Source organism: Rattus norvegicus, chromosome 2, assembly GCF_021556685.1.
Source record: "Rattus norvegicus strain SHRSP/BbbUtx chromosome 2, alternate assembly SHRSP_T2T, whole genome shotgun sequence".
Lineage (NCBI taxonomy): Eukaryota > Metazoa > Chordata > Mammalia > Rodentia > Muridae > Rattus > Rattus norvegicus.
The window spans coordinates 236,698,436-236,718,292 of NC_141535.1; the positions used below are offsets into that span (position 1 = coordinate 236,698,436).

Genomic DNA, 19,857 nt, shown 5'->3' on the forward strand with positions numbered 1-19,857 from the left:
TATTCCCACCTAAAGTATCCTTCCATGTTCTCATCCTAACACATTCATAACATTGTTTTTAATTCTTTAAGCCAGGTAGAGGTTTTATTATTTTCTTAGTTATGGGAGGGAGATGTTTATCTTCCCACACTGAACATCTTTTTCCCCCATCTTTATTGAATGTCTTTTTAATTCTGCTATTGAGCACTCAATGTATTTTCTTCTACTCCCATGAAAGGCTGCCTTGTATTCAGTGGTTTCTTCAACGTCTGTTTCTGGTGCTCAGTCTGCTCTGTCCATCATCCCGGCTCGTCCTCTGGGGTCTGTCAGAGCAGACACCACTGTGTTCCCTTCTCAGAGAAGCCTGGCTCTTATGCATGTCTTTTTTTTTTTTCATCTTTATTAAATTGGGTATTTCTTATTTACATTTCAATCGTTATTCCCTTTCCTGGTTTCTGGGCCAACATCCCCCTAAACCTCCCCCTCCCTTCTATATGGGTGTTCCCCTCCCCATCCTCCCCCCATTGCCGCCCTCCCCCCAAGAATCCTGTTCACTGGGGGTTCAGTCTTGGCAGGACCAAGGGCTTCCCCTTCCACTGGTGCTCTTACTAGGCTATTCATTGCTACCTATGAGGTCAGAGTCCAGGGTCAGTTCATGTATAGTCTTTGGGTAGTGGCTTAGTCCCTGGAAGCTCTGCTTGGTTGGCATTGTTGTTCATATGGGGTCTCAAACCCCTTCAAGCTCTTCCAGTCCTTTCTCTGATTCCTTCAACGGGGGTCCCATTCTCAGTTCAGTGGTTTGCTGCTGGCATTCGCCTCTGTATTTGCTGTATTCTGGCTGTGTCTCTCAGGAGAGATCTATATCCATTCCTGTCAGCCTGCACTTCTTTGCTTCATCCATCTTATCTAGTTTGGTGACTGTATATGTATGAGCCACATGTGGGGCAGGCTCTGAATGGGTGTTCCTTCTACCTCAGTTCTAAAGTTTGCCTCCCTATTCCCTGCCAAGGATATTCTTGTTCCCCTTTTAAAGAAGGAGTGAAGCATTCACATTTTGGTCATCCTTCTTGAGTTTCATGTGTTCTGTGCATCTAGGATAATCCAAGCATTTGGGCTAATAGCCACTTATCAATGAGTACACACCATGTGTGTTTTTCTGTGATTGGGTTACCTCACTCAGGATTATATTTTCCAATTCCCTCCATTTCCTATGAATTTCATAAAGTCATTGTTTTTGATAGCTGAGTAATATTCCATTGTGCAGATGTACCACATTTTCTGTATCCATTCCTATGTTGAAGGGCATCTGGGTTCTTTCCAGCTTCTGGCTATCATAAATAAGACTGCTATGAACATATGTCTTATGTGGACTTTAGAATCAGCCCTTCACTTTCTACTAGTATCTTTCTACAAAGAAACACAAGACATTTTTCACCTTACTTATTGCCCGAATAGCTCTGATTAGGGCTATTCTGTCTTTTCTCTGTTCTAACATCTTTTGTATGAGGTGTATTCTGGTTTTCAGTAAATTTTATTAGGGTTAATATAATCCCCTTTTCAGCATATTATTTCGTTAGTGCTCTGTAAGAAATCTATTTATTTCTGTATTCTGAGCACACATCCAATTAATAAACTTCAGAGGAAGAGAGATACTGTCTTCACCGGTCAGTCATCTGACTTATTCCATTGACTGGAGCTCAGAGAGGGGGATCACATGACCTGTCCGGGTGAGAACACTCCTGAGGTCTCAGGGTCAAGTGTCATTGTCAAAATACGCTTTCTTCTTTTACAGAAATTTCCTTCTTTCCTTGGCAGTTTCAACTAGGAGAGCTAAGGTTTTACTAAATTCTACTGCATTTATTTGGGTCAGTTTCAGTTACAACACATTCGAGCCTATGATCCATTTTGAGTTTATTTGTGAATGGCAGACAGATGTAGAATTTACTTCTGTTCTTCTACACGTAGATGTGAGTTCTCCCACACCGTTTGTGTCTCTCTTGGGCCTTTCCTCGATGTACTATGTTCCCTTGCCCGTGTCTCCTCCTCGTGCTCGTCACTAGCACACTTGGTCTGTAAAATCTCCATGCCACCTTTACACTAACAGTGTCCCACCTCTTCTGCTTCTCTGCCTTCCTGGAGTGAAGTTGGGATGCTCACGTGGTTTTTACTACATTTTACCACATTGTCAGGTCATTGTATCTATGAGCGTTGCTGGCTTCTTTCTGTTGTTTTTAAAACAAAGTCCCAAACATTTGATTTACCAAAGGAAGACTCAAAAGCCTGCTACCTCAGAGAGGCAGAGAAAGCACCCAGCTGGCCTTCCCACTGCACTGATGTCTCCGAGGGAGAGGGCTCCTTCTCCTTCTCCATGCTGTCTTAAATACCCTTCAACTCAAATACCCTCCTTTCTCTTTCCTGGGTTTTCTTAAGTTCCCTCCCTGTCAACCCAAAACAAGAAACACACAAACTATTAGGGAACAAGCCACATGGGTACCTCCCAAGCCTTGGAGCCCCTCAAAAACTGAACCCCAATGAGAGTGAAATAGCCAAAATCCCAGAGAAAAACTTAGAATCTTCTACAAACGTTTTAATCTACCTCTTTTTGACTGACATTGGCTATATTTCTCTGTCTCCCTCCCTCCCCCCCTCCCTCCCTCCCTCTCTTGCTATCTCTCTTTATATTGGTATTTTCCCAGCATTCACTTGTAAATGGCTTGTACTTACAGATTTTGTTTTCTTCTCAGGAAGAGTTAGTTATTCTAAAGAATTTAAAATTTAAGTAGATTCCCTTTTTTGTCTTCTGCTCATTTCTTGTGTCTCATCCTACTCTAAGAGTATAATCTGTGATTCCTGTTTTGAGACGCTTTGTTAAAATTTTGTTTGAGACTGTTATGTACTGAACATTCGTAAAGTCCTGTGTTTTCTCTAGGTGTGTGAGCACAAACTTCCACACATCCCTATTGTATTATATCCCCAAATCCTTGGTGCACTCTTCTTATTTTTGCTCTGATTTCTAAAAGAAGCTGCTATGTTCTCTCTTCTTCCGGCACTCTACATTTTGTCACCCATGTCTAACAGATACATTCTTAGGTACCTTAAGGTATGTGGTCCCTACTTTCACTACCCCTCACACATTGTATGTCTCCTAGCGGCAGCTCCCGTGTATCCATTCTTGGAGCCAGCAGCAACCTTAAGTCCTGCCTGGCTTTCTGGACACAGTTACAAGGCTGCCTCATTTAACCTCTGAGGAAATGCTGCCGCCGTTCAGTACCCAGAACAAGCGAGGAAACAGGAAAAGCTTCCGACTCCTTTCCCAAATTAGTCAAGCTGACCCCACCCTGCTCTTTCGATCTCCGTAGTTTAGAGTTTGAAACTGTTTGCACATCAGAAATAATTTTCTTCTTTGCATATGTTCAGACATAACTTTTGCCTCAAGTCACAAAATTTGGGTCCAGAAATTATGCTTAATATCCAGAGTTATTTCAGTTAAGCAAATACATGTCCCTCCACTCTCCACATCTCCTTCTCAGGTCATTAATCCATCCCAACCTAACCCATACAGCCTTCTTTAAAAACTTTAGCAATTTTCCTTGCATTTCTTTCAGCTAGTATTATGAATGAATCATTCCATTCCAGTATAAAAACCCCCAGAATATATCATGTCTAAATTCTTATTTAAATTGGCTTTTCATAGTTCTTTCTTAAACTGAAACATGTTCCTATCCAAATCTTTCCAAATTTCTGATTCACAGTTAATAATTGTTGTAATGGGAACCTTTTAAGAAATATAGCACAATGTACATTGTCTATGAGATATATTGAAGCAGCTTGATCAGATGTAACTCTATACGCTGATTCTCATACCTGCTTAGTACAATACACGGTAAATCACTGGGGCCTTCATTTTCTTGCCTCCTCTTTCTCTTGAGACCCAAACAAGAGAGACCACTGTGCAAAACTCTTTGATAAGATGAAAAATAAGACATTTTATTGTCATTACATTTGCCATTTTTCAGCAGTCTGAGTGATCTCTTTAATACAGTAAGAGTGATCACTAATCAGTTTCTAATTTGTATGGCTTGGTCATCTGTAAAATACTGATAGCCATAATCTTATTGTGGTCACAACACACTCATTTCCAGTATTTCTATTCTGTCAACTTTTGCCTGAATTAAAGCCATACTCTGGCAAGCGTCTGGAATCACCTATGAGGACAGGGATGTTCTGAGTCCTGAAGTCACAATATCAAACACTGTCCGATTCCACTTCCTGATATTCAGTGACCACAAACTTTGACAGACAAAAACTGCATTTCCAAGAGCGTTTTGGGGCCAGCGGCATTCCAATAAGTGAATGGTTTTCTTAGTATTGAGTATGGATATACCAGAAATGAACTAGAAACATGGTTTGTGGGACTTCTGTGATCCTGGAGAAACACAGAGAAGAATTGGGGATGTCCTTCTTTCTGTTTTCCTGGTTGCTGGGTAGAATTTCAAACCATGAAAGTCTAAAGGTTTCAATAACAGACATAGATGGTTAATGAGATACACGATTGTCTATTCTCTCTCATATTTATTTTTATTTTTAGGGTCCATTAGGATTGATGGGACCTGAAGGTGAACCAGGAATCCCAGGATACAGAGTAAATATTTCTAATTTTAAATGTGTTTATTCACAGACAAGAAAGCATTTAGTTATGAACTCTTAGTTCATATTATAACCCAAATGTACAAATTAAGATTCACTTTTCCTTTATTAAAATCTTACTAGTAAGAACATGTGAATGAAAAGATTAAAATGCAATGAAATTAGACCCAAAGTGTCAATAAATGTACAATTAGAATGGCCATTGTGAAGCTTCATATATATATATATATATATATATATATATATATATATATATATATATATATATCCACCACCAAAAATAAAGTCATAATAAACTTAAGAAAATAGAGTTAAGGGGTTGGGGATTTAGCTCAGTGGTAGAGCGCTTGCCTAGGAAGGGCAAAGCCCTGGTTTCGGTCCCCAACTCCGAAAAAAAAGAACCAAAAAAAAAAAGAAAAGAGTTAAAAATAGACACTGTTCTTTAAAAATGTTTCTTTCCCTTGATAAAGCATTGTGATGTTTTAATTCTCAACCTTCTATAAAGTTATCTTGCATTTCTTCTCAGAAAACTGCGATGAGTAACAGCAGACACTTCATAGTAACAGACACACATGTCTCCTTGGTCTGCGACCATCTCTTTACTTGTTTCTATTCTCCTAGGGCCTTGAAGGTCAGCCAGGACCCTCTGGATTGCCAGGACCTAAAGGAGAAAAGGTGTGTGAGCATCTGTGTGTGTCCATCTGTGTGTGTGTGTGTGTGCATGTGTGTGTGTGTGCATGTGTGTGTGTGTGCATGTGTGTGTATGTGTGTGCGTGTGTGTGTCTCTGTGTGTATGTGTGTGCGTGTGTGTGTCTCTGTGTGTATGTGTGTGTGTGTCTCTGTGTGTATGTGTGTGTGTGTATGTATGTGTGTGTGTGTGTGTGTGTGTGTGTGAGCATGCACACAGGTGTTGGCCTTTTACTTCAAGTTATGTATTAAACCTATGATTCTTCCTAAATGAATGCATGAAAATATTGCAAGAGATAGATCCACTTGTCAAGTTGGAAATTTTACAAATTCTAGGAGGATATAAATACCAAGGAACTAAAACTCAAACATATTAAAATATATCAAATACTCCCATGGAGTAATTGAAGATTAAGGTGAAACAGTATATATAAAGGTACTTCATGATACACAGTTTCATAAAAGCAAAATTATTTATTGAAAGAGGAAGTAATTGCTGGATAAAATTGTCATAAGCATATGAGTATTAACTTAGATTTAAATTTTCTAATGACTACAGCATGACTGTAATTGAATCGAAAGTCTACATGTCGAGAAAATTTATGATTAATGTTATGTAATTAAAACAGATTAACATGTCCAAAAAAGTTATAGATGATAGAACTGTATGTAAAATATGATACACTTAATTGTTAGCTACAAAGTTTTCATGCAAATATAGCCAAAAGCACATCAGAAAGTAACAGAGTATTTTAAATGTATTTTCTTAATTTAGTTGTGTTAATAAATTTCTATATTTCTTTTAGGGCTACCCAGGAGAAGACAGCACAGTCCTGGGACCTCCTGGGCCTCGAGGTGAACCAGTATGTCTTTTCTAAAATTATTTTGGTTCCTAAGATGAAACTCAGTCAGAAGCTTTGATGCTGGCCATGTCTTTTCTGAGTGTCTATTTGGTTAGTCTTGTGACTAGGCTTTATAGTAAATCAACACTTATCTCCATACTTTCCACATGATGTAAAAATCTTAGATATGAAAAAATACAGGGGTCAAGCTCCTTAGCCAAGATGTATGTTGCACAAAATTAATTATGAATCTAACTTTGAATGCATGACAAATATCTACACATTGTCCAAAATTAACGTAGTAATAATAATTTAGATTCTTAGAGAGACTATTTCTCTAACTGATCACATTTGTTCCTGAAGTATTTTTATAAAAAAACGAATCTATACATGTTTATAAGAATTACCGAGAGTTGCCAAATGGTTTGCCCGCTTCTACAGTGACTCATTATACCCAGTTGCTTTTGAAGAGTGTGGACCTGGTAGTCTTCAATCCAACATTTTCAAGACCAACTGTCACCATTGTTTTTGAGACATAGCCACTAGTGTAGCTTTGAGGTCTGAATAACCAACTGTATTGTGTTTAAGGCTAAAACAAGAGGTGAGGAACGCATGTAAATGTAAGTGGGGGGGTAATGCTTGGCTCACAGGAGTAAGCATATTGGTGGAATGTTCCCTTTTCCAGGTAGCGTCATTCAAAATAAGGATGCCAGAGGCATGCCATCAGAATATGTGGTCCCAGGATTTGATCTGGCTTGATGGCTACTGTTGCCATTGGTAGTTTACTGTAGAAAAGAATGTAGAAAACTCTAGAATCTTTCCAGGAGAATCAAGACACTTTATATAAAGGCAATCTCTCTGTACAAGTGTTTGTCTTTACAAAATATATTCTAGTCTGTCCTCTTTGGAGGTCAAGTGACCTTTAAAAAGAGCCATATGTCAGATATGCTGCATATCAAATACAATTCATAAAGCAGCAAAATTACAGTTGTAAAGTAGCAACAGAAATAATTTTATAGTTGGGAGTCATCACAACATGAGGAACTGTATAAAGGGTAGCAGCATTAGGAAGGTGAGAACCACTGACTTTGAGGGAACTATATACAAAAAAAAATAAAAATTATCCAATGAACAGAAAAAATTACCAAGTAGGGAGTAATAGTATTTGACTTCTGGAATGTCAATCAAATTCTGTCCACTGAAATGTAATAAATATTTGAGGACTAAAAATATAATTACAGTGGGATTTCCCAGTAGACCTGAGATAGGGGTGAGATTTAAACCAATACCCAGGATAAGGACACAGCTTCTGTCTTTGCATTATGCCTACCAATCATTCATGTAGAAGCAAGGTAGGTTTTATCTATCAGTAGTCTATAATAAACTATGCCCTATGAAAACTAATGCTCCATGTAAGCTTTAAAGATTAGAATTTGAACAGTTTCTCGTATCAAATCATTCAGAAGAGAAACATTTAAAAAAATAAGTTTTGCTTCATTAGGTTAGTTGAAGAAGCCTGTAAAATAAATAGAATTAATTCTTGCACACATTTCAATTCATTTGATGTTAAGAAAACTACAAGATTTATAATATAGTATTATACTCATAAAATTCAAGGTTTTTCTAGGCCTTATTTCTTCAATATTTTTCACAGCAGAATCATTATGAGATTATATTCGTATAATTCTGTTTTTTTTTTTCCACGTGGAGAGGTTTAATGAGAGAAGAAGAGGAGAGGAGAGGAAAGGCCGGCCATGAGCACGTGGAGGGAAGAGGTGGAGGTAGAGAGAAAGGACAGGGAAGAGAGGAAGAGCAGGGAAGAGAAGAGAACAAAGAGCGTATAATTCTGTTTTAACAGTGAACCTCATACTAATTATATCTGTGTGATAATTTGTTATATTAGTTCTAATATCTGGATATGAAAATTTTGAAATCATATGTCAACTGTATATATCATTAAGTTATAGGTCAAGTTTTTAATTGTGTAACACTTTTGACATCAACCCCTTTTCAGTTATGTGTAGCAGGCTTAAAGAAGCTACTACACATAGATCTTTATTTTTTATTTTATTTTTTTGGCAAAAGAATAAACCACCCTAATGGTAACATCTGTACTAAGGAACTCCATCCATGACACTGGTTGTCTTTGTGTGTGATCTCTTTAGGGGCCAATGGGGGAGCGAGGAGAGAGAGGGGAGCATGGGGAAGAAGGCTATAAGGTAATCCTTGCAAGCTACAAAACAAACACCATCACCCGAAACGCTTAGCCCTTATAGAACTTACTCAAGCTTATTTTGGACTTGCATTTCTGTTGATGATGTCTTCTGCTCTGGCCTTCCATGTCTTGACTCTTGTTTACAATGCCAGTTTCCCTGTGGCTTCAGTCTTATGCCTGTGCTCACAAGGTCCTCTGTCTGCTTCCAGTCTTACATGATCGTCACTTACAGACCCTATCTGACACTTATAATTTGTCTCTAGCTTTCTAATCCCTGGACTCACCCCGGAACCCCATATTGCTTGCCTGTCACTCAACACATTTTCCTGTCTTTTGCTGCTCTGTTTTTGCTAGTTTTTTTTAATTAGGCAGTGCCTTAGATCTATTGTGTATAATGTTTAGTTCTAGGCTCTATGTATAATATACTTTTAATAATGACCTGGTGGATTACTTCTCCCAGTACATTTCTCCCTCAAGGTCGATGCTCTGTGGTCACTTCTGGAAGACAGATTAGCCATGCTGATTGGACAAGCAGCTAGGCAGATGATTGCCATTACTAAACTGATCTTCTCAAGATGCCTTTTGTCTGAATTATTTCAGTAGCTCTCTAACTAGACTCACAGCCATAGCCCTCTCAAATCCACTGCCCAATCCTGTCCCCTAAATCTCTGCTTCCCACACTCCCTCCTCTACCGGGAAGTCCTCACCATTTCATCTGGAATGTGGTTCCCCTGAGATTGAACTTGTCCCCACTTTGCTTACACAGTGCCACTGCCATAGCTCACTGTGTCACGATACCTAAGACAGGATCCACCGCTTCCCTTACACTCTCTCCCAAGGCTCTACGAAACCCTTAACTGTCTCACATTTACGTTTTGCTGCTTAACCAAATGAGATTGTCAGAGTTGGCCAAGACAGAGCAAAGTATGAAGTGGTTTATCGTTGGTGAGAATTGTACCACAACTTCACAGAGTCCAGAGAGGCAACTGGTGATGATGTGGTCATTGTGGAAAGGTCTCCCTGCTATGCCAAGCCAGGGAGGCAGCCAAGTGTAGCTGATCATCATCGCCCTGAGCTTTGTACTGGCCGGGATGCCCCGGATCCGTCATATAATGGCTTCTATGAAGACTCACATTCATAGGCTTTGACGACCATACACTATCCTAATCACCATTCAGCCTTCTCCATTAATTCACATTTAAAAATATGGCAGGATAACATAACGGATTCATCAAAATACCCTTAAACTAATATTTTCTATTCCGTTTTAAAGAAGAGTATATTTAAGTTAAGTTCTAGAACACTCGGCTTCCATTTTAGGTGATAACATGCTAGGTCACATGACTGAGCTTACTTGAATTAATATGATACTTTCTATTCCCAGGGCCATATGGGTGTCCCAGGACTCAGAGGTGCCGCGGGACAACAAGGACCCCCAGTATGTTGTAAAAGTATTCTGTAATTCCAATATTTAAAGAAAACTGCATTAACATAGTTCATTCTTTGTCTGCTTTACATGACATTTCTCTCTTGGCTCCTGTTAAAGGGTGAACCAGGTGACCAGGGCGAACAAGGACTGAAAGGAGAGAGAGGATCTGAAGTAAGTGGGACTGGTTAGATAATGTGGAATGTGCTGTCGGCTTAAGGAAGCAGGCACATGAGAAGTTACTATTTATAATCCCCATAGCCATTCGCTCTCCTGAACGGAGATCACCGTGAGCCTCTGGAGGGATTGCTAAACACTGCGTTACACCATGATTGAGTGATTCCTATCCTTTGGCTAAAATCTACATTGCACTTCATCTACCCTGGCCTTGTCAAATATTGCCTGAGGATAGCCTCAAAGGTGGTCTGTTATTGAGGTTGCAAACAGAAATATCAACACTGTAGAGTGAAAAACTACCAATCAAATATAACCAGTTGTAGAATTTATTAACAAGGGACACGACTGAACGCTTGTTAAAGAAGGGTCATAAGACTGTGTTCATAACAGTCACAATACATATGGGATCCCCACAATGAGGTTTAGAGTTGGACAGAAATTTGATTCTGAATATGGGACCAGCAGATGAAAATGTAGGGAAGAAGCAGGGTAAGGATTGGTGGATGGAAAATCACCAAGGGCGGCGTTCTAAGTAAGGGAGAGTCCAGGTAAGCAGACTGACAGGAGTCCTGATGTGGACATGGTGATCCGACATCACATGGGGTGAGCAGTAATGGACGCCGCATCCAGAGGGATCAGAGATGGAGGACAGGTCATGGTTCTTACCAAGCCAACTCTGCTGTACTTCAGTTCTATAAAGAAGTGAGAAGATGGGGCTGGAGAGATGGCTCAGTGGTTAAGAGCACCAACTGCTCTTCCAGAGGTCCTGAGTTCAATTCCCAGCAACCACATGGTGGCTCACAACCATCTGTAATGGGATCCAATGCCCTCTTCTGGTGTGTCTGAAGACAGCGACAGTATACTCATATAAATAAAATAAATAAATAAATCTAGGAGGAGGAGGAAGAAGAGGAAGAGGAGGAGGAAGAAGAAGAGGAGGAGGGAGAGGAGGAGGAGGAGGAGAATAGATTTTCCCAGAATGAAGAGCCTGATAGAAGTTTGTCTGAGCAAAGACTCTATCTCGTAGGATAAAGGTAGAAACAGCCATTTAATTATGTGTGATAGACTTCGGTATAAAAAGTTTTTTTTCATAAAACAAATCAATTACTCATTATCAAACAAGCAGAGGTTCTGTTGGTTCACTAAATTTAAACTTCTTTCAGACAGATCTGGCCTCAAAACATATATAGTCCATGGGCTGTTCTGCTTCTCAAAACACTCTTTTTTCAAAGTTAAAGTATCTTCTTTCTGGTGGTAGGGATTGAACCCGGGTCCTTGGACTCACTAAGAAAGGTCTCTACCACTAAGCTATACCTCTAATCCTTAAAACTCAATATTTAAGAATATGTAATGTAGCTTAGTTTTAAATTTTATAGGAATGGATAGAAAGGTAATGGTGAGGTTTGTTTCTCCTCATTTATAGAGGAGTGTCCTTCCTCGGATTTGTGCTTGCAGCTGGCAGGGTTAGATAATAAAACTGGGTTGGATCCGATATGGTGAATAGATGCTTAAGAGCTGTTCAGTCACATAGAGGCCATTTTAAATACTCAGGTTATACCCATAACAACATCATCTGATCCCTTAGTAAAAACGAATTAGGAGTTAGAGACATGACTCAGTAAAGTACTGGCCTTGCAAGCATTAGGACCTGAGTCTGATTCCCCAGAACCCGTATTTTAAAAGCTCAGGCAAGTGTAAAATATGCTGAGAAGCAGAGACAGGCAGATTCCTTAACAAGTTGTAGGTCAGTGGGGGAGGGGTGGACAGGAGCTGGAGAGATGGCATAACAATCATTCTTGTTGAGAAGCCCTGGTCAGTTCTCAACACCCCACTGGGCATTTCACAACCACCTATCAGATGAGCTTCCAGGGATAAAATGTCCTCTTCAGGCCACCATGAGCACCTGCACTTATGTGCACATACCTCCACACAGATAATTCAGAAATAAAATACACATATGTACAATTTTAAAACAAAGTAAATCTGCTTTTTAAGTGAACAGAGCCTGAGGGAGAATACCCAAAGTTAACCTCTGGCTGCTACATGGATGTGTTCATACAAACACACATGAACCTGCACACACATATGCACTCACACATACACAAACCCATGCACACTCAATAAACAAGGATTAACAGTTAAGTATTAATAACGGTCCTGCATGAAGAAAAAATAATGCAGAGAAATGTGATGGCTTTCATCTCACTTAGCATTGTTTTAAGTCTAAAGCAGAAAACGTCGTGGGACAAACTATAGTCTCATAAAACAATGCTGCATGCTAACCAAGAATGTGGATGTTTGCCAAGGCTTTATCCTAAAGTGCCTAAATTTTTCTAATTAAAACTTTTCTATTTATTGGGTTTCCTGTTTCTCTTTTGACATATCTCTTGAAGAAGACACTTTCTGGTTCTTGCTAGTTTCTGTTAGGATTACAGCAGTGAAAATCAAATTCTCGTATCGGACGACAGCCTTTCCAGAGAGCTGGGGAGCTGCTCCTGTGCACTGGAGCCGAAAGGTGCTGAGACCATGCCTCGACCTCTCTATGATTCAAGGAAACAGTTGCTCTTGCTCTAGGGCATGCTGGTACATGCAGCCTGCAAGCATATTTTAGGACCTCTAAGAGTTTAGGCTAGCATTAATTGCTACAAGAATAACCACCAGTTATGTATAATTCATTAAGAACTCCTTTGGTGGCCAGATGAGTCCTGTCCCATTGCTGTCATCTTGCTTTTGCAAAGCTTTGAATTTGGTTTTTAGATTTGGAAATGGCCCCTCAAAATCATCTGGGTGGCAATCTTGTTTGTGAGATGAAGAAACATAAATCCCAAAGAGAGTACGCTGTTACCTAACATCACAGAACTAATTAGCAACAGAACCAGAACCAGAAACTTAATTGCCTGGGTCTCATTATGCTTTGCAATTTTGTATCTCGTTATTATACAAAAGCTATTGCTTTGAAATCTTGTATCAGTTATAAAGTTTTTATAAGTTAAAATACAGTTAATTCTGGCTAACCAGTGAATTTTTTTACTGGGCATGTGAGAATAGGCACCTCTAGAAAAAGGTGGGGACAAAAGCCACTGCTTCCTGACGATTCCCACAATTTAGACATAAGTGAAAGTCCACAGGAGCCGCAAAGACTCAGACTCAAGCCTCAGGCTTCTTTTCCTCTCAACGCCAAACTTCTGGAGCTTAGTAAATTGGTTAAAAAAGAGAGGGAGAGAGAATAATCCATGCATAAAGCCCTGAGTCTGTGTTTGCTTTCTAAAGTTGATCACTCAAGGGAAGTTGGAGCAAGCTGAGAACTTGGATAACTATCCTTTAGATTTCTTTAAAATTAACACAGTCAAAAACAAACAAGCAAAAAAAAAAACAATGTTTAAATTAACAGGAGACCTTAAAATGTCCTTTATCATAAGAACTAGTTCACCTTCTCTAGACAGAGAACCAACCAGTGGAGTGCTGGTGAATGGAGGGCTTCTGAAATGGTTCCATGTGGACCACTACATGAGTTTTTTTTTTCAATGTATCTGAGCAAAGGGAAAAGCACAAATTTCCATGTACTGTGAAAAAAATTCCTGCAGAATAATTTGCCTTTCCTATATAAGGACAGATATTCCATCCATGGATTTATGTTCAAATAAAATAGAATTAAGTTAAGTCTGGCATCCCAGAATATGTCCGCTTTTATTATACTCAAATTTGGAGACTTGGTTGAAGTGACTCTTTGCTATCTTACAGATCTAACCCAGTTAATCATCCAGGGACAGCCTGCACAACTGTGTATTTCCTTCACCTTGGCCAGATGTAATTTCCTACTGGACAGACTACTCTATGCAAGGGGGTGGGTGCTTAGCAATGCTTAACTCTTAGCTGAGTTATGATACTACCTTGTGGTGCTAGTTTTGAGACATTTCAATATAAAAATTCTCAACATAAAGTATAATACAGTACAAAAAGTGCATTGCCCAGGCTCATATAATTAAGTGACATGGGATGCATAGCATATAAAAAAACACACAGTTTTGTTTCTGGAGCCCAAGGTCAGGATGCTAGTTGGGTTCTGGAGAGAAAGCACCTTTATATCAGAGGATGCTAAATCTTCACTGTATCCTCAGTAGGAGAGAGGACTGGAGAGTTCTCTGGGGTCACTTTCAGGGGAGCACTAATCCTTTCCAAGGCCTTCTCTCTCAAAGCTTCAGTACCCCGAGGCCCAACTATTATGCCTTGTCATGACAGAATTTCAGTGTGAATTTGGAGAGCACACAGCACTTACTCCATAACAAGGACAATGTTCTGCTCACTAATCTGCACATATGCAGACCTCCATTGCAAGACCATGGCTTTTCTACCCTCCCCTACTTTCTTTCATCAAGGATGACAATAACTGTAATAAGGAATGATCCAAGACAAAGAACAGAACCTTGATATTGGTTAAACACTTACTCCTCAATAAGAAGATGTTGCCATGGGGTTGGGGATTTAGCTCAGTGGTAGAGCACTTGCCTAGCAAGCGCAAGGCCCTGGGTTTGGTCCCCAGCTCCGGAAAAAAAAAAAGAAGAAGATGTTGCCATGACTACCCTTCTAGCATCAGCAAAAGGACCTTTTAAAATATCTCTCACGTTCATGAAGTTCCCTTCCTGTTGTGCATTATGAACTTCCTGTTGCTATTATGTGCTACTGTCCTTCCTAATGCCCATCCAAGTCTAAAGAACATTCTAGTTGCCATGCATCTTTAGATGGGCCCTCGGGGCACAGCATTTAACTTCTGAAATAATTCCCAACGTAAGCGCCATCTTCTGAGATAATTGATGTAACGGTGCATGAACCTTCTTACTTGTATTTCGTTCTTTTGAGTGTTTGAAGCACACACATGAAAATATGCTACAAGTTGAACTGTGTCTGCGTTATTTATACTAGAACCTAACATCTGTCCTGAATGTCCATCCCATGTAGCGGTAGAGATCTGAATGTTGGGCACCTAATGTGTTGACTCCCTCTGACTCCTAAACTCACAAACATTCTACATTTGACAGATGTTTCCCATCTGTTCTTATTCTCTTCAGACTAAAGTAGCATCCTGGCTTCTCATGGTCAGGAAGATAACCATGAAGGTGACTTAAGTCTTCAGGGAGCATCCACCAAAACACATGACATCCCTAGTGGCCCCCAACTGCCATAATCCTACTATGCTGGTCCCACTGTGGCCTGAGTGGAAGACGTTTTTGGAGCCATGCTTGCATGAGTAGCTTCCTGGGTGCTGGGATTAGGCAGTGCATACTCCCAAGCTCAGCTGAATGGTTAGACCTTTTGTCTCTTACAGGAGACAGCCTTTTCCTCTGTGATCAGGTGATCTATACTTCAAACATTTAAGCCCACCTTCCCAGATGCCACATCTGAGATCGATTATTTTGCGTGAGCCTTACTTTGCATCTTTAGCATGATTGTCTTAAGAACGACCATCCCAGGGTAAAACAGTCCTGTCCGGGGTAACTTCAGATGCTCTCTGAGAAGTAGGGCTGGTAATGACAATACAATTCTTTTCCTCATTTGTACACCAGGTTACTGTTTTCCCTGTTTTACATCTGAGAATAATTTGGACATGCCATCAGAACAATGGAATGGCTTGCAAGGACAGAGAGAGTCTCTAACTACCCTGGCAGACCAGTTGCTGTTCAATCAATTATGACTTAAAACGTCTCACACATGGAAAAACAAACAGTTCCTTGGGAAATAAATACCCTTTTTTTTTATTTCAAAGTGTGTCCTTTGTGCTTCCGTGGAAACATTTTGGGCTCCTGGTTCACATCCATCACCACACAGTGTCTTGTGACTAGGAACTTGGCCTTTGGATTCCAAGCATGTAACAGATGCTATGATACATGATATTCAATAAAAATCCTATTGGATTTAGAATTTAGCCACTTTCAAAAGGAGGCAAGGACCCTGCCTGAAAGTCAGGCCATTTTCAAAACAGTGCCGTTTCAGAATTATGATTTGAATTTTTAAGTCATAGTGTTTGGAGCAAAGGAGAATGTCATATGTGATCTGTTCAAATTCTCCCACTTTTCATGAGGAAGTGACCCCCACACAAACAACTCCTGGGAGAATTAAATGGCCATCCCAGTGACAGGCAGCTAGTTGTGTGCACTCCTGAGCTATTCCAGCCCCATTGTACTTTTCCATGGCTTGTTTAAGTAAGTGTATTTCTATCTGTTAACGACTGTGCTTCCCATTTTCAGGGTCCTCAGGGGAAAAAGGGAGTTCCTGGTCCTTCTGGGAAACCAGGCATTCCCGTAAGTAACAGACCTCTTTTATCTTTCTTATTTTTCTAAATGGAATTGACAACTTTAGCAAGCAGAATAGTTCAGGAACAGTTATGTCATGTTGGATAAATCAGACTGCCTTGAAAAAAAATTCAAACCCATGCTAGAACACAGAGGGACCAAAATATGACCACTAACTCTAAACCAAGTTTGCTGTTTAAATCTAAGTCCCTGCAAACGAAGGATGCTATTTTCCCGTGTTATGGAACCCTCCCTGTGGACTCTTACTTCTCTCTCTTGGTGAACCACTGTAAACAGGGAACTTGGAAACATGACCAAGCAAGTGGTAACAAAGGTCAGAGTCTTCAAGTATAATTAAAAAGACATGAGCTGGCTTTTAACTGGAGGGCTCAGTTTCTCTTTCTCCTAGCAATTAGAGCAGAAAGTCTTGGGGGAGAGGGGGTGGGAACAAGTCCTTTGTCCAGAATAAAGGTTAATTTTAACTTAACATCAGTATCCCCCTCTAACTGGGTAGGTATGTGTTGACAGGCTGATTAGAAAGACACCGCTGCTGATGCCACCCAGAAAGATATAAATACCTACTTCTTGCCTGCATGGGACAAAAGAGGGGAAAAGATCACCGATGGCCCTACAGATAAATCCCAATTGTTCAGGATTAGAAGCAAGATATCCAGGCCCATTGTTAGTCATATGTTCATCTGACTTAAGGGGGGAGGGGAGCAACATACTCTTTATTCTTAAGAAAAGAACTGTGACACAAGAATTTGCAGAAAACACTGGTAGCTCCAGCTGATGTCTCCAGCTGATAACTTCAGCTGATACCTCCAGCTGGTAACTCCAGCTGATATCTCCAGCTGATGCCTCCAGCTGATATCTCCAGCTGATACCTCCAGCTGGTAACTCCAGCTGTTATCTCCAGCTGATGTCTCCAGTTGATGCCTCCAGCTGATATCTCCAGCTGATACCTCCAGCTGGTAACTCCAGGTGATGTCTCCAGCTGATGCCTCCAGCTGATATCTCCAGCTGATACCTCCAGCTGGTAACTCCAGCTGATATCTCCAGCTGATGCCTCCAGCTGATATCTCCAGCTGATACCTCCAGCTGGTAACTCCAGCTGTTATCTCCAGCTGATGTCTCCAGTTGATGCCTCCAGCTGATATCTCCAGCTGATACCTCCAGCTGGTAACTCCAGGTGATGTCTCCAGCTGATGCCTCCAGCTGATATCTCCAGCTGATACCTCCAGCTGGTAACTCCAGCTGATATCTCCAGCTGATGCCTCCAGCTGATATCTCCAGCTGATACCTCCAGCTGGTAACTCCAGCTGTTATCTCCAGCTGATGTCTCCAGTTGATGCCTCCAACTGATAACTTCAGCTAATATCTCCAGCTGATACCTCCAGGTGATGTCTCCAGCTCACAGGTCCCTCTCTATTCTTGACAGCTAGGGAAAGATGACCTGACACAGGGACAAATATCAGGGAGTGCCACTGGCTCAAGAAGCTCCACAATAAATTGATGACTCACTTTTATTTTTGTTTAGGGGACATTTTCTCGGGTACTTGGACTGAAACCAGGGCCTACTGGATGCTAAGCAAATGTTGTTCCTCGTAGTTGTAGCCTTAGATCTTAGGGCAGGGTATAGAAATATATAACTTTTTCTACACCAAGAAATGTCATCTACCCAATACGTGTCTGTAATCAAAATGATTTCTAATTACCAAGGGTCTTCCAGGCCTTCCGGGGCCAAAAGGCTTGCAAGGATATCATGGAGTCGACGGCCTATCAGGATACCCGGGAAAGCCTGGGCTACCGGGAAAACAAGGACTTCCGGTGAGTAGTGCGCATGTGCTGTGCTCTTTACATCTGCATCGGTGTCTTTTGAAGGACAACGGGGAGTCACGTTATCGTTCATAACTAGGGTATTAGTTATATTAAGGCAATCATTTTTATAATTGCTATCTTCGAATTAGACTAACGATTTCCAAGTATGTCAGTAGGTATATTCTCTTGGGAGTTTTGTAGTAGCAATTTATATTTTCTGTATGTGTAAAAATTTAAAAAACAAGGTATAGGGAAGCTCACTGAGTGGCTCCGTAAGCAGGCTGTGTTTGTGTTCATCACAGGTCCTCTGCCTTCTTTGGAACATTTCGGTCTTGGCGGTACCTCACATAGGTTCTGCCCAGAATAATTTTCCCTTTGCTTTGATGGCCCTAGCATTTTCAAGAACTGTGTGGATATTTCCTGTGTTCATTCAAGGGTGATACAATGTTAGAAAAAAACATGCTTGTTTTGAATGTGAATTTCTATGCACCTGCATGAATGTGTGCGTGCCTGTGTGCGATCATGGGTGCAAGTACCTAAAGAGTTCAGAAGAGGGCATCAGATTATCTGGAACTGAAGTTGTAGGATGTTATAAGTTGCCTGCTATGGCTGGTGGGACCTGAACCCCAGTCCAGTAAGCACCATTAACTCCTGATCCATCTCTCCCGTCCTCCAAACTACATTTTTGTCTCCACTCAACCATAAGTTCCCACTACTTGGATATGGTTATCCGTTGACTTGTTTCACTTTTCTTAAGTAATAAATCAGCCCTGGTTGTTTATTCAGATGTGGTAAGGTGACGTTCGCAAACCCAAGCCCACATTGATGCTCTTTTCCTGCTATGGTGAGTTACCTCATATATTTCAAAGCAAAAAGAAGCTGAAAGTATCATTTATCCAATATAAGCATTTTAGGGATAAACGCGTACTCAGGTTCTATCTGGAGACATGGATATTTTTAAGGAGTTTTTTTTAACACAGTTTCTATTTATTTTGGAGGAAATATATCAGAACATTAGGTTAAGGCGTAGACAAGTATGAGGTGAGTATTTAATTGAAATAAATATTTTATAGACTCCTGACAGCAGTATGTCTCTAGTTAAAGACTTTCTCCTTCCTCCTCATCTTTTCCTCCTCCTCTTCCTCTCCTTCCTTCTCCTTTTCCCTCTTCTTCCTCCTCTTCCTTCTAACAGGATCATAACACATAGCTGGATTACTCAACTAGCATTTGCTTCAGACTCCCGGGTGCTGGGGTGTAGTGAGGCATTATATTATATTATCACAGCCACCGCAGAGAGGACTGTCATCTGGTATCCCAGTCTGAAAGATAACGCGAATACCGTGCCTTCAGCTCTACCCTGGAAAGGCTGGGGTTTCACTCTCTCTGGTACTCAGTCACATAGTGATTGACCGAAGTTCTCTCTGAACAAGCCTTGGACATGAGTCATAGAACACACTTCTTACCATACCGTGGAGGGTTCCCTCCAGGAGGATCTGCTTGCCCTCAGAAGGTTCTGGTCTAGGAATTGGCTCTGAATTTGAGAAACGATCAAGACTCTTAGTTTGATGTAAGACCAACAGGCTTTCCAGTTGAACACCAACATATTCTAGCAAGCCATGGCACATTTGGTTGGTTCTGTGAGTTCCTGTGTTGATTTAGACATTGCCGAAGATATGTACAGATCAAACCAGTGATAACAGCTCCTACCTTCTCTCTGATAGTAAATTCCTGTCCCGGGTTCCATTACTCCCATTTCAGAGACACCGTTCCAATGCA

The 19,857-nt window shown here is 40.6% G+C and overlaps 1 protein-coding gene across 3 annotated transcripts in view; it reads left to right on the forward strand.

Moving 5' to 3' along the window:
• Col24a1 (collagen type XXIV alpha 1 chain) overlaps positions 1-19,857 on the forward strand; it is a 257,704-nt gene that overhangs the window by 179,603 nt on the left and 58,244 nt on the right. For all 3 annotated transcript variants that reach the window (XM_087631264.1, NM_001447429.1, XM_087631268.1), the window contains 8 exon segments: positions 4,568-4,621; positions 5,248-5,301; positions 6,120-6,176; positions 8,321-8,374; positions 9,755-9,808; positions 9,917-9,970; positions 16,216-16,269; positions 17,983-18,090. In XM_087631264.1, the coding sequence (XP_087487390.1) occupies positions 4,568-4,621; positions 5,248-5,301; positions 6,120-6,176; positions 8,321-8,374; positions 9,755-9,808; positions 9,917-9,970; positions 16,216-16,269; positions 17,983-18,090 (489 nt within the window).